The sequence below is a fragment of the Prosopis cineraria genome, unplaced genomic scaffold (assembly GCF_029017545.1).
Source record: "Prosopis cineraria cultivar Desert tree isolate PC_DT_omini unplaced genomic scaffold, ASM2901754v1 PC852, whole genome shotgun sequence".
Lineage (NCBI taxonomy): Eukaryota > Viridiplantae > Streptophyta > Magnoliopsida > Fabales > Fabaceae > Prosopis > Prosopis cineraria.
In genome coordinates this window covers 25,525-40,534 of record NW_026556177.1, presented here as the reverse complement: position 1 = coordinate 40,534, position 15,010 = coordinate 25,525, and the positions used below count along the sequence as shown (strand labels likewise).

The following is a 15,010-nucleotide window of genomic DNA, read 5'->3' as shown; positions in this document are numbered from 1 at the left end:
CCCATCACTATCAACAGCCCATTTCTGGCAAAGGGACAAAAGATCAATCTAGAATCGTTATATACATTGTTGAATTCACAGATATGAAGAAATATGTTCGAGATAAAAATTTCATGTGCAGTACCGTCACAAGGTTAACTGAAGAAACTTTGGCACCCAAGCACAATCCAGTTGACATACCACCACAACCAGAGAAAAGATCAAGTAATGCTAATTCTTCCTTGTCTGATTCAGAACTAGATATACTAGTCTGTAGGTCAATTTTGGGAGAGTCTCATGAGCAACGGTTGATTGTGCCTCGCCACACTTTACATCACTGTCTGAAGCAATATGCATATGGCTGTTAGATAAAGCGTAAGACATAAAATAAAATAATAAACACACACACACAAAAATTACATCAAAACATCTCAAATGGCATTATTTATAACAAACATATAAGCCACCGTTATTTTTAATCATATGGTTTACTTACAGCTAAAATTAACCATCAATAGCCCACCCCATACCACCAACATAAGCAATCCAAAATAGCATATGTAGAATTGTGACCAAAACTCAATTAGTTGCTTAAAATGAGCCAAGAAAACATGAAAATTTGAATGCACATGATGGTGTTTGAAACACTTCAACAAATGGCAAGACTCAGTATTGATCCTAAGAAAAATTCTGTATTTTGATCACATGTTTTCAGTGGTATTGAGCTCAGGATGTAGGGAATTAGGGATTTGACTCCTTCACAAACAAACTCGAGGGAAAAGGGGCACAGCAACACATGTGCTTCTCAATGGTCTAATAATGTCCAATGAGGTTAGAAGTTGACATTTTCAGTATTTCTTTTCAATGAATAAGGGGTGTTTTGTTATATGTCAAAGTCAAATTGCTAAAATTATAATAAGGCCTTACTTCAAGAGGGTGAAATACCAATAGCATCCTAGCCCACTCATGACTCACCTGTTGACATGGATCGAAATGTGGAGTAATCCACACAATACTCCATATCATAGTAGAAGAAGATGGTAAAATAGAAGTCAATTTCAAGCCAACCTACACAAGTCCCAAAAAAAAAAAAAAGAGGTTATTGCTATACACAAATATAGAACAATAAGCTTCATAGGTTACAAAGGAAAGTAGCAATTACATGTCAAGTCATGAGATCATAAAAAATTGTATGACAAAAACTAAAAAAGATTTGCCATACCCTGGGTTTAATGTATGTTACATTGGCTTTTGCAACAATGCAATCTATCAAGTTATCATTCATTATTGATGAATAGAATAAGCGTCTCTTGTCATGGAAAACCACCTTTGTCTTGGACAACCTGAATATCAAATAAAATCAGCAAATTATTTGGATCATTATGGCACAGCCAAGTCAATACCAAGACAAACTTACAGTATCTTCAATTCTGTAAAACCATTGGACTCGGAAAATAATTTTCTCCATCTGTTGTTTGGAAAAATTCAACAATCTTGCCAACATGATTTTGTTCACCTTCACCCTGTAAGGATCACTTCAAATATAAGGATGACTTGCATTGATACTAGGCGCATATGAAATAATATATCTTTTGTTCACCTTCGCCCCTTATAGAAGTAAATTGTAACTTATCTTTTATTTAAAAGCAAAGATGACAGGAAACAAGATACAATATATCAACTCATCCATGTACTTTCTAAAGATTAACTGTGACTAGAGGTTGTTAGAGGCACTAGTTCTTCATGACTGGCAAGTATGAAATTTAAGTTGAAAAAGTGACTCGCTAGTATAGTTGATGTATTCATTGTATTGGAACAACGTACAGTACATTATTTTCGTTCAAAATATTTCAAAAAAATGTCTCAAATCCTCCTTAAAACAATTGAATAGTCACCTTCACCAAGGATTTTGTGCCATATATCACTCATCCACCACATAAAGAATACTCTTTAGTACGTGAATTGAAAACCCAAAGGGTGAAGGCCAAGACTAGCTCCCAGAGGTTATACTATAAATCAGTAACTGCCTTCCAATTCAACCAAAAGCCCAAGAAGACTATCAAGAATCTCCAACTAAATCAAAGCAAGGAAAAATACAGTGAGAAAGGCATTTATTGGCTTTAGAATCAATAATAAAACTATTATAATTAAAGACATAAATTTAGATGACGCAAAATGTCACATCCAAAAAACATGGTAAAAGGGTTTTGATGTGGCTAAAAATGAACGAAAATTTAAAATACATTTAGTACAGGACAAGTGTATCCTCAAATAAAGAGTGCAGGAAATGAAGTTCAGTCAGATGATTTGTTGCTGGTTGCACAAGATCAAGTCAAGGAACCAATACATTTTCTTGGGAAAGGGGTTTCATAGAAGGATGTGAAGCCGTAGCAAATAAAAAGGGATAGATTGTATATGAAAGCTGGAACAGAAATATTATGAGTGATCTAACCTAATAAGAGTTAACGAAAGCAACTGAGACTAATACTTGAGTTAAGATTTGTATATTCGAGTTGCGGCTAATCTGGTCAAACCACATAATTGATCTTACCTATCAATGCCAACAGGAATGAACAGGGAAAAGATGAAAAAGAGAGTGTACGGTTTTTAGAATGATACACTTACTTTAATGAATGCACAATCACCAAGACTATAAACGTAATTCCCAATTCTGGCTTGGGCATAATGGTGATCCACATTGATGATGGTCTCATCTTCTTCATCTTCACTATGAAACCATCAATACCAAAAGAAACAGATAAAGAAAAGAAATTAAAATTTGAGTAATCTGAGAAAGGTAAGGTAACCAAAAAAAAAGGCATTATAGAGGAGAGTCTGTGAATTGATTAATACTCACTTTATTTTGGTTGTTTTACCTTTAAATTTTTTATCCTGCAAGTGACACATTCAGCACAAATATACATATATAAACAACACATTGATAACTTAATAGAAATTAAATTGGAATATTCTTGTCTATCGAGCACAAGATGAAAAGAGATACATGCGAAGAAATGCCATATAATGAAAAAGGAGTATGTTTCTAATTCTAATGGCAGGCAAATGATGTTAAAAGAACCAGGTCAACAACCTTCAATTCATAGCGCCATCCCCATAGTTTGAGAGCTTCATCATCAGGCATTGGATCACCAATGAAGGAAGCAATGCTGCAGTCATTCTTACTTTTATTTGGTAAAGAAGCAGAAGTCCTAAATTTTTTCCTCCGTGGGTTTTCATCTAACTCAGCCAACGCAAATGAGTCGCAAATTGATATGCAATTTACATCATCAGATGGGGGCATGCTTGACTCTGAAAACCAGCTCAAGCAATTTTTATTGGGAATGCTAGGAGTCAGACTAGTTTCCCCTGAGGTGGTTGCATTTTTTGAATGCTTTTCATTTGGTGAATTAGACAATTTGATAGAACCACATCTTGCACTTAAACCTCTCTTTTTTTGTTCAATTACTTTTGAGGTTTCCTGTTGTGGCAGAATTGTCTCTGAGGTTTCTTTCTTACTTGAAGATGAAAGTCTTGGAGATCTTCTAAAGGTCAACCCACCCAATAGTTTCACATCAAGGTTTTCCATAGATGCATCGCTACCATGCTGTCTTGTTGGTTGATTAAGTCTGGGGAACTTCAGCAAGTCCTCTGCACCAGAACAATTTAAATGACAATGTTTGAGAGACACATTCCCCTTATTACCGTTCTTGCTGCAGGAAACTAAATGGAAACTGGATTTATTGCTTGACACATCTCCAAGGTAGCCCTTTTCAGTTTCAGGGGACTTCAAGAACTTCTGTGGTGATATATTTGGGCATAATTTTTCAAAATCAGATGGCGTTGATGCGAATCTAGGAGATCTCCTCAAGAACCTTGCCCCATTTGCAGTTGTTTTTAGGTCTGCTAAGTCATCACTGCAAGAACAAGCAGGATTAATTGGTCTAGAATTAAAACAAGCAAGCCTGCTAGAACAGAAAAGTGAACTGCCAAACATGCTTTCCAGTTTTCACTCACTTCAATTGTAAATCTTGACTCCTACATCTTTGCCACTGCATAACTCAAGAATCAATACACAATATTGAGTATGGAAAGTGAATAAAACTGAAGATCTGTCAATGTAGAAATTTGGAGGAAAACAGAGCTGTAAATTGGGTGATCAAATTATAATGGATGGGACAAGAAAAAATAATTACATACTACGTGACCAAGTTTTTAAAAGCCAAAACACATAAAGTCAGGTAAAACACGTAAATTGAAGGAACGGCTGAAGCACTTCAGATTGAAAACATAGAAGTCAGGTAGAACAACACTGATAGAGAGGAGAAAAGCCAAAAAAACTAAAACTTATTACCAATTATTACCAAGTCATGGACACAGTGACACAGAACACAACGCTGATCATGTGACACACAACAGGCTCTAGACAGGATTCTTTTTTGAAAGTGTCCTTTATATAAAGAGGAAATTTTTGGGAGAGGCAAAATAAAAGAAGCCACTCCTAATTTGGAAAATAATTGACAGTATACATATACAAAAATAAGAGAAATATGTTTTTACTTTTTTTACATACGCAAAGCGTGCTGTAAAAAAATTTAAAAAAATAATAATAACAATAACTAAGTCGAAAGAGGACACTAAGTTTTTGTTTCATAGTCTGAAAGTAATCAAACACGATTATACCATTTATGCGTGAAGCGTACTCGTAGACGAAAACAGGCCCTTTTTTTTTTAATCAGTAAACAGACCTTATCTCTTTTACCCGAATCAAATAAAAATAACCAATTATCAATTAATCAAATAAAAATGTATCTATATATTTATATATATATATATATATAACATTATAAATAAAGGAAAAGAAATGCCCGATTTCCCTAAATAGAACGGTGAAAATGACCCAACAAGAAAAGAGGAAAATAAGAGAAATAGCAAAGCTAAAAAGCAAAATCTGTAATTTTGAGTGACACACCTCAAGAATGTCATAGTTAGATTTAGTTGCATGATTTTGAGAGCCAGTAACAATCGCCGGCGCTGAAAATCTCGGAGGCCGTCTCAGCGGCTTCTCACCCGACTTCGTCGACTGGAGCTTTCCCGAACGGCTCAGAGCCTTCGTGAAGGCAATTTTACCGGATGGGCCCAAATCAGAACCGACTAAGCCTGTCCGAACAGCTGCATTGTCTGGATTGAGCCTCGGAGATCTCCTCAAGTCATTTGCATGCTTTAATCGCACCTGCTTCAGCAGCTTTCTGGGGGTATTCCGACCCATCACACTGAGCTCTGAGGTATTCGGCGAGTCAGAAACAGATAATGTGTCAATTGGAGTGAACCTCGGCGACCTTCGTAATCTGAGCTGAACAGAACATTCAGGGGTAACGATCTTCAAGGGAAGCGGTTGGATGATACCGGTAAATTCAACAAGAGCGCGGGATTGAGATCGGGATTTGGATGTGGATGACGCAGAGTTAGATTTTCCAGAATGTCTCATTGATTGCGTGGACGGAGATGGAGTGAAATCAACGGAGGTCGCTGAGGTGCACGTTTCAGATCTCTGAGTTCCGACGCATTCCGGGTTTCCGACAAACTCAGCAACGCTCAGCCCCTCTCTCCTACTGACAAAGTAGAAAAAGCTCAATAGGGAGGAAGTAGCCAGAGTGCAAGTGCGCTGAGATGCAATTGTGTCGATTACTAGATTGGATGACACACTACCACGTGGACTCCCAAAAATGGAAAAACAACTGTGCAATTAAATCGTTGAATCTAGTTGACTGCTTGCAGTGTCTGGGTTAGTAATTAAAGGAACTTTCAGTATAAATAATTTTATAATATTTTTTACTTGGTATTATTATCATGAGAATTTGTGGCGCCTCCTCCTAAATATCGAAGACTAACTATTCATTTCTACCTCATTTATTTTAAAAAATTCCAATTGGTTAAATGTAAATTGGCTTTATGAATGTCATTAAATATTTGATAAAAGTTCAAAATTAATTGGGATATTGGCGGGAAAAAAATACACTTCGTGACATATTTATGAAAAATAAATACTTTCAATTAATTTTTTATTAAAGTGAGTTAACTATTTATTTCTTATAAAAAGATAAAGGGGAGTACGTAAATATATAAAAATCATGAATAATGAATTTTGTCTGCAGTTGTTGTTTTCCCATAGTAAGTTATAAAGGCAATGCAACTTCTTTTGACTTTCGCGCAGTATTTTTTGTTTTTTAGTTTAAAGTATGTACACTTTTGTTTTCCACCTTTTCTATATTTTTTCTTAATAAGATTAAATGTTAAAAAGACAGGTACAATTTATTTTTGGGAAAGAAGCCATAAGAGAGGTACAATTTCTTTCTAGGAAAAACAACTTTGGTTACATAAATAGTTAAAAAGACAGGTACAACTTATTTTGAGGGAAAAATTTTGGGAAACGGACAATAAATCGCCTTCAATTTATATAAATCATATTTTAATCTCTTAAAATATTATAATTTTATTAAAAGTTTTGGAGACTTTTTCATTGTTAATGAATTTATATAAATAATTAAATTATCATTATTGAAAATAAAATGATCACAAGTTTTATTTAAATAATCATAATATTCCTTCTTATATTTATAACAATACAAAAGTAAATTATAACTTCGTATGTCACATTTCTGATATTGCTATAAATGTTGGAAATAACAAATAATGATTACAAGTTTTATTTGAATAATTACAACTTTTTTTTATATTCGCAATAATACAATAGTAAATCACAATTTCGCATGTCAAATTCTCTATATTGCTATAAATTTTGAAAATAGCAAATAATGATCACAATTTTTTTCAATAATCATAGTCTTTCTTCTTATATTCGTAACAATGCAATAACAAATCACAAGTTCACAAATCAAATTCTCAATATTGCTATAAATGTTAGAAATAACAAGTATTGATCACAAGTTGTTTCAACAATCACAACTTTTCTTCTTATATTTGTAATAATGCAACAATAAATTACAAGTTCGCAAGTCAAATTCTTAATATTGTTATAAATGTTAGAAATAACAAGTAATTATCATAAGTTTTATTTAAATAAACATAATTTTACTTCTTATAGTCATAATAATATAACAGTAAATTATAATCTTGCATGTCAAATTCCTACTATTACTACAAGGACAATTAGATCATTTATATAAATTTATTAATAATAAATAGGTTCTCAAAAAATTCAATAAAATTATAACATTTTAAAAAAATAAATTATTATTTATATAATTCATAAGAATTATTGTTATTTTTCCAAAAAATTTTGGTTGCATAAATAGTTAAAAAGAAAGGTACAACAAAAATTTGCAGAGCACGAAATTTTTTGGTAAAATTATGAATAAGTCCCGAGCAAGATCCTCCCTCTCTTCTATTTTATTATTTTATAAAATATGTTTAAAGATGATTTGATATTTTAAATATATAAAACATTTTGAAAAGAAAGTTTCATGATGATAAAAAAGATAAAGGCAACCATTGAAAAATATTGCTTAATCTCCTTATAGGAAATACTGTACAGTCTCTCTTTTGCAGGTAGAAATGGATAACGAGAAACAAATGCACCTCACCCACCCTTAAAATATGCTAGAGCCAATATTTAAATTTAAATAATAAATAAATAATAAAAAAATCAACTCCCTACTTTACTCTTGACCTCCCTCTTCTTCTTCATTATGGAACTAAGTAAGTACTTAAAGCTCGTTCGGTAACTTCACTTTTAATTTTTTAAAAAAATATTTTGATACTTTTAAAAAGTTAAAAATTATTTAAATATAAAAAATGTAATGAAAGCAATTTTATGAATGTGTTTTGAAAAAGTTATTGAATGTAGATTTATCCAACTTAATTTTCCTTAACTTTTGAGATGTACTTTTCAAATGTAATTTATTAATTTATTGTATAATCATATTACCCTTGATTTTTCTATAAAAAAATTGTAGGTAATTTTTTGATAAATTGCATGTATAAATAACTAAACACACACTTATTGTGAATGTGGGTTAAGATAATTGAAATGTGAATTTGCTAATTTTATTTTTTGGTGAATTTGAAGTTGTAGGTTGGAGTTAAATTGTACTACTTTTATAAATAACCATAATACTCTCATTATGTTTTTTTTAGTATTAACTATATCCTTTTTATTCTTATTATTTAACATATTAAATTTTATGTTATTTAAAATTTTTTCATTTTTTAAACATTTTTAATTTATTATATTTATATAACAAAAATTACCAATTATCATAAATCAATTTTATTTTTTGTCATTGCATATCCAAAAGTATTTTAAAAGCATAAATTTTTATTAATCCAAGCAACTTTTAATTTGTCAAATTAATTTTTTGAAAAAAAATATATCCAAGTACAAATTTTGTTACAATGATAAACTTTTAACAAATTTAAAACCAAACACACACGTAGAGTTTCTTCTTTGATAGAGTGACTAAAATGGTGAAACTCCAAATTTGTCTCGTAGGCTCTACAATTTTGAGTGATGAAAAAGTTTGGTAAGACCATCAACAATTTGCAAGTCAAGTGGTATATATTGAACTGAAATGGTCTTTGACAAAACTTGATCTCACAAAATAAGCATCTATCTTGATGTGCTTTGTTCTAACATGATGGATAGGATTTGAGGCCAATGCTATTACACTTGTGTTGTCACACCATGTTATGGAACATGCTTGATTTTAAACTTCAACTCATATAAATGTAACTAATCCAACATAGTTCAGTAGGTGTGTCAACTAATAACTTGTAACATCCTAAACTTTTAATCTAAAAAATAATTACTGATTAAGGATAAATTACTAAATTAGTGGATTAATTGTATAATCATGGTTTTGGATGGTGAATTAACATTTTGAGCTATTGGACGCTTGTATGATCAATATCGAGTGAAAAAATTGCAATTTGGAGCAGAGTGTGTGAGCTACTATGATAATTTTCTAAACACATGCGTAATGCTCTGTGGTGTATGAAGCAAAATTTGGATAAATGACGCATGGCCCAGCTTGTGAGGAGGGAAGGAAAAAGGGAAAAGAATGACAATGAGGAGAGGAGGAAACATCTCTTTGCTAAGGCAAGCAGTCATGAATGCTTGAAAGTTTATTTCAACCTGTTGCTTACTAGATAAGTTTCACACGTTCCTACTCTCCTATTTCACCCTAATTTCTCTTAGTTTGAGATATAAAAAAAATTAGATTGGAGAGTTTTAAATGGTTGTTTACTGACCCTTTAGTTGTGAAAATATTTGTGGAAGTTAAACTAAGAAATTATGACTAGCTTAGTGATTAAAGATCAACCCAAGATATGTCCTCCTCTTTTGCAAGATAAACAACAATGAGATTGTATTCAATGTCTCAACTAGTAAGAATTTGAATTACCAAATCACTTTGAGAGATTGAATAGCTAGCAAGTATTAGATTATCGTAGATGTTTTTCATCTTAGTCAAACAATCTCCTGTCTAAAGGTTTTTCCAATTTTATTTTTATAATATAATAAAACCACACCACATTATCAATAGTTCATCTAATAAAATTGCATCAATTTAATTAAAAACAATAACAAGTTTCATTATTTTTAACGACTTTGTTTTTATAAGAGAATGCATAAATAACGCTTGTATGAATGTCAAAATCAATTTATATTTAATATCATCTAAATATTATGTTTTTATTATATAAATTATGAATAGTGTGGTGTACTAGATCTATTTAAAAATTTCTCATTATTCAAATTTTACATGTGGATTTATAATTCAACTTCCTATATTTACAAATTAACATTTTATATTTGTAAACTAACTTCCTAGACTGGTCAAGGGCCAATTTAATAATTTTCTAAGTGTAAACTTTGATAATTATCCACCTTCACTCAATCTTGAAACTGTTGGAGATTGTTGGAATCGAAAGGTAAATTTAAAGTCTGAGCCTTGCCAAGAACACTATCCTTAAGAGCTATTCTGTCACGCTAGATTGTTCACTGTAACACACCAAAAATTTTTTTTTTTAAATAATTTAACTCAACCATAGTTGGGTTACAGCCACCCAACACATTTTTATATCAATAATTTCGATATAAAATATTTTATAATTGGCTTCAACTTACACACTATAACATTTCAGATAAATTTTTACCTCCCACATGCCATTAGGCTAAATCACATTTGTCCATCCTTATACTCCCAACAAGTAAAATAAGCAATTTAGTCAATTTTCAACACAAGCCAGTTATTTGGCCTTATAATCATGCCATTTTAACCAATCCAAAGTAAACCAAATATTAAAATTACAGTCATCCAAATTGTACTAAAAATAGAAATAGTTTGAAAGGCATGATTACATTTATATATTCATATAATTGACAATAAACATAAAAAAGTCCTAATATTGGCAATATAACACATTATAAATCATAAATTAAATACCCAAAAGAGACAGTAGATCTATACCACTAAGCCTCTGGGACTCCTCCACGTGTCACTCTTGGCTCTTCTCCTGAAAATTGTTAACCACATAATGAGACTCAAAAGTCCCAGTAACCAAAGCCAATTTATGATAGTGTATACAAACAGTTAAGTGTGTGCTTACTAAGTGAGAATTAAAAATAATATAATTCCAACAAATATAAGAAATATTATAATAAACACAAACAACCATCCTTATATCCCTCCATTAACCTCGAGCCGTAGCCCTCACTCGGTACTAAATTACCCGGCCAAAGGTAGATTAGCCCGAGCCCTTACAAACCACCTATTGAGCTCCAATAGGGGCGTACCACGTGGCACATAAATACAACAACAATAGCAAGTCTCCCAACACCTCCCACAATAATTAAACAAATTCATAATAATATTGCACAATTATACAATATTACAAAATTCATAATTTTCTCAATAATCACCCAATTAACAAGAAGTAACACTAATCACAAATTAAAAGCATGGTTACCTTGTGGCTTTTTCAATAAATTATTCCTTAAAATTTCTCTCTCACCACAATCTTCACCAGTAATACAATCTACAAATAACATATTATTTATAAATATTAGTTTCAATTTTTGAAACTAATAAAATAATTCTAATAATAGAATTAAAAATATAACATAATTCTTAATCTCAATCTTAATACAAATCTATAGTTAATACTATTAAGTATAATTTTTAACTCCTCTTTTAATTATCAATAAACATTGATAATCTAAAAATCAAATTTTAAACTAATTTCTATTATCAAAATTTTCTTTTTATTTTATAAATTCGTACCTAAAATACCCAAAAATTAAAAATTAAGTCTCTAACTTAGAATCATAATCCTATAACCATAATAATTCATTTCTCATCCCAAATAATCATCTAAACCTCAATAAATCAACATATATTTTCAGATCTAGTTTAGAATTTGATCCATAAGCCATAAATTCAAAGATCATTAACAAATTTATACTCTATAACATTTATTATACTACTGACAACCTCAAAAACCATATTTATTCAACATAAATTCATCCCTCTTTCAGATCTTAAATTTTCTACCACTACAAACTCAGAAACTAAAGAAGAAAGATGACTAAGAAAAATTTTTAGAACACTTACTTAGTCTTGAAAAGCTTAAAATCACACCCTAAATATCCTATTAAAAACTCTTACCTTAAAACCCAGCACCGGTGAATTTGGCTCACAGATGCTCTCTCTGCCGAAGCTCACGCACGAAAGAAGGAATGAAGAAATGAAGGAACAGGTGAGTTTTTATAAAAATTCAGTGGGTCCCACATTTTTTTTAATTATTTTCTCTCTCTTCTTCTTCTTTTCTTTTTATTATTATTTTATTATTGTTACTGTTGAGGCGGCGGACGAAGCAAATTCGTTTTCTTCTTCTTCTTCCTTTCTTTTCCTTTCTTTCTTTTTATTATTATAATAATAATAATTTAATAATATTTTATTTTTTTATTTATTATTATTATTATTTTTATTTATTTTTATTTATTTATTATTATTATTATTATTATTATTTTGCATACCTTTTTTTTATAATAATAATTTAATAATACTTTTCAAAATTTTTATTAACCCAAATTAACTATTAAAATTTAAATTGGGATGTTACATTCACAAGACAGCTCCTCAGGATTAAACAGACTCATCCTGCAAATTAAGCAAGGTCACAGAATAACAAAGACTAATAGAATATACTCAAGCAACACAATACATAGGAGGGGCTTGAGAACTCTAGAGCTTGGCACCAGGTACACTGCACTCCTTGGGTGATATATAGTCACAATTAGAAGGTCCCCTTAATAAACCATCAAATATTGATTTTAAAATAATTAAAATAAATTAAGCCTCGTAACTTGAGCGATTTTAAACATTAAAGTTTTTTTTAAAATAAATATTAAGCCCTTTTAATGTTATTAAATCAAATTAAAGGTGATTAAAATCCTTCAAAGCTATAACTCCAAGTTGGTAAAAATAAGATTTAAGTAGGAGTTATAGAAATCAATATTATTAAATTATAACAATTTCTTTTGAAGTATCCATGAATATTTTATAATATCCAAAAATCCCCCGCATATTTTAAAAAGAAAAAAAAAATTCACAAACTATTTTATATAAACAATTTTGTAATTCTACAAAATAGTTTCCAAAAGTTAAGAAAATCGCCTAGTATGCCTTGTACCACATTCAACTCACACGTAGGGAAAATTAATAGATTTCAACTGCATTTGTATGAGTTTACTTCTCTTCCAAGCTAATTTAGTTGCTCAATTCCACACATTAATATATGTGTACTAAGTCCTCCATTTATCATGGGATGTTCCTTTTTGACACAATTACAACTACAACTACAATTGCCCATATGTGTCAAAAGACCACTATCATTTGAGTCATTCACACGAACAATGTTCACTTTAAATTTGGTTTCTTTCGACTTGAATCAAACCTGAATCAATAAAAATTAGCACACAAAAAAGTCAGTGTAATTTCGTTATTGAATCAACAAATCTTGAGTGTGTATTAAAGGTGTTATTAATCGGATTATACCCTCACAGTCTATGCTGTTAGCAACAGTTTTGCGCGTTATCGGCCATGCGGGTGCCTAATTTTAACAAATACTTTAGAGATTTTGCCACGATCTCATATAAGGAGCCTCACTCCACATTCGTATAGATGTTTTCATCAAGTATATTTGTAATGAATACATCATCCATAAGGACTATGAAAATATTAAGAGTTTTCGCTCAGCCTCCAATCAATGCATTCTAATACTTTCTCAAGCCATAGGAAGGGACATAAATTTAATGCTAACAGAACTAATAAGTGACTAGTTCTTATCCATTGAACCTTCTTCATGGGATGTTCAGTTACAAAAGTTGGGTTGCCATTACTGTTAATTTCAAATTGGCTTAAGTCCCATTCCCCTCGACATGTAAATAATTAAAATTCTTTCCCAGGGGCTAGTTAACGGATTCGTTAGATTTACATCTGATCTCACGTAATCGATTGAGATAACTCTCTTTTTTAACATGTTTAATTATATCTCAATTGATATTTACCTATGTCATTATTCTCTTTACAATACCTATTGCCATTTGGCAATTATAAATCATCGATATAGCTTGTGTCGGTTTTACTCATAGTAGAATATTCATTGAGAAATTTCTTAACTGCTTAACCTCGTTATTAGCTAACTTCAAAGTAATAAACTCTAACTCAAATAACATTTTATTTGATTGCCAATGAATTTTTTTCTCACTTGAATATAAAATTCAGTTAACATCATTGTATTATTTTAATACAATGAAGATCCATTATTCATGATACCAATATTTATAGTATCTCTCAAAGGAATTGACTCATCCTCTTATGAGACTATTTGATATACTTAATCTCCATGCAACATAACTATATTATGGGATTAACATTAATCAATACAGCAAACTCTCTAAAGTTTGTACGTGCATATTTAGATTGAGCAGTAAAATCATCCCATTTTCATTTTTAACCATGTTAACATTATGGGAATACTTGTTGACATTAAATGTTAGATTTTTTAAAGTAATAAACTCTATGATCCTATTATTATATTTATTTTCATCACCACTAAGGGTGGATAATCACTAGTTGATATTCTCATGTAAATAAATAATTCATTTAACATTCATGTATTTTATACAACAAGGATCTACTATTCACAATCCCACAATAATGAATATTTATGTCAAAATAAATAGATCATGCACCCATTTAAAATAAATTTATCTACACTAGATAAATAATTAAATTGTGTACCATCATTACAATGATTGTTTCAAGCTAAGCCACAAAAATTGCATAATTAACAAATTTCTCATCATGCAAATAATAGCCTCCTCTTAATTAATTTTTCTCTAAATCACAATATAATAATATCTCAGTATTTATAAAATGAGGTTAATAATTCAGTACAGGGTATGTTTTGCAAAATACCCCCACACTGTTAAATATTTCACCCAAATGTATAAAAAATATTTTCATACCTTATTAATAATAATTCTAATTAAATTAGAATCTCTTCATATAATTTCCTCCCATTCTAATTAAATTAGAATTTATCATATGATATTTGATAAATTCACTAATAAAAGGCCCAAATTTAATGCCATATAATTTTCTTTAGGGCCTTAAAATCAGCACAAATTCAGTTGAGACTAATCACACTTATGACACTTAAAATCATAATATAACTTTATGATACTTAAAATCATAATATAACTTATTTTCACACTCATGTAGTCATGTGGCCATCATCGTGAAACAAATATTATGTCTCAATGTTGCCAAAATTATAAAACCCACCACAAATATATTTATATCTACCAAGGTGCATATTTTACCACACTTTAATTATAATCATAATGTATATCATCATAACAAAGAATGGCGGCAATAAAAGCAAATGAGATGGGATAAAAAAACACAAATGCCGATTTGCACATATACGTTCACAAGAGTTTATG

At 30.5% G+C, this 15,010-nt stretch overlaps 1 protein-coding gene and 1 long non-coding RNA gene across 2 annotated transcripts; both read right to left on the bottom strand.

The window, feature by feature from the left end:
• Nucleotides 1-124: 124 nt before the first annotated feature.
• Nucleotides 125-5,886, bottom strand: LOC129298571 (DNA (cytosine-5)-methyltransferase CMT2-like; the record flags this gene model as incomplete). Its single annotated transcript, XM_054936993.1, has 9 exons — nt 5,882-5,886; nt 4,949-5,714; nt 3,994-4,028; nt 3,071-3,893; nt 2,837-2,871; nt 2,605-2,707; nt 1,419-1,502; nt 955-1,047; nt 125-250 (listed from the first exon to the last, which is right to left on the bottom strand). Coding segments are annotated over exons 1-9 (2,070 nt in total), but the record flags the coding sequence as incomplete, so codon positions are not given.
• Nucleotides 5,887-10,219: 4,333 nt separating this feature from the next.
• On the bottom strand, nt 10,220-11,696 carry LOC129298570 (uncharacterized). The gene is made up of 2 exons (XR_008590382.1): nt 11,664-11,696; nt 10,220-11,034 (listed from the first exon to the last, which is right to left on the bottom strand). It is a non-coding gene; the product is annotated as an uncharacterized LOC129298570 (long non-coding RNA).
• Between the last annotated feature and the right edge of the window lie 3,314 nt (nt 11,697-15,010).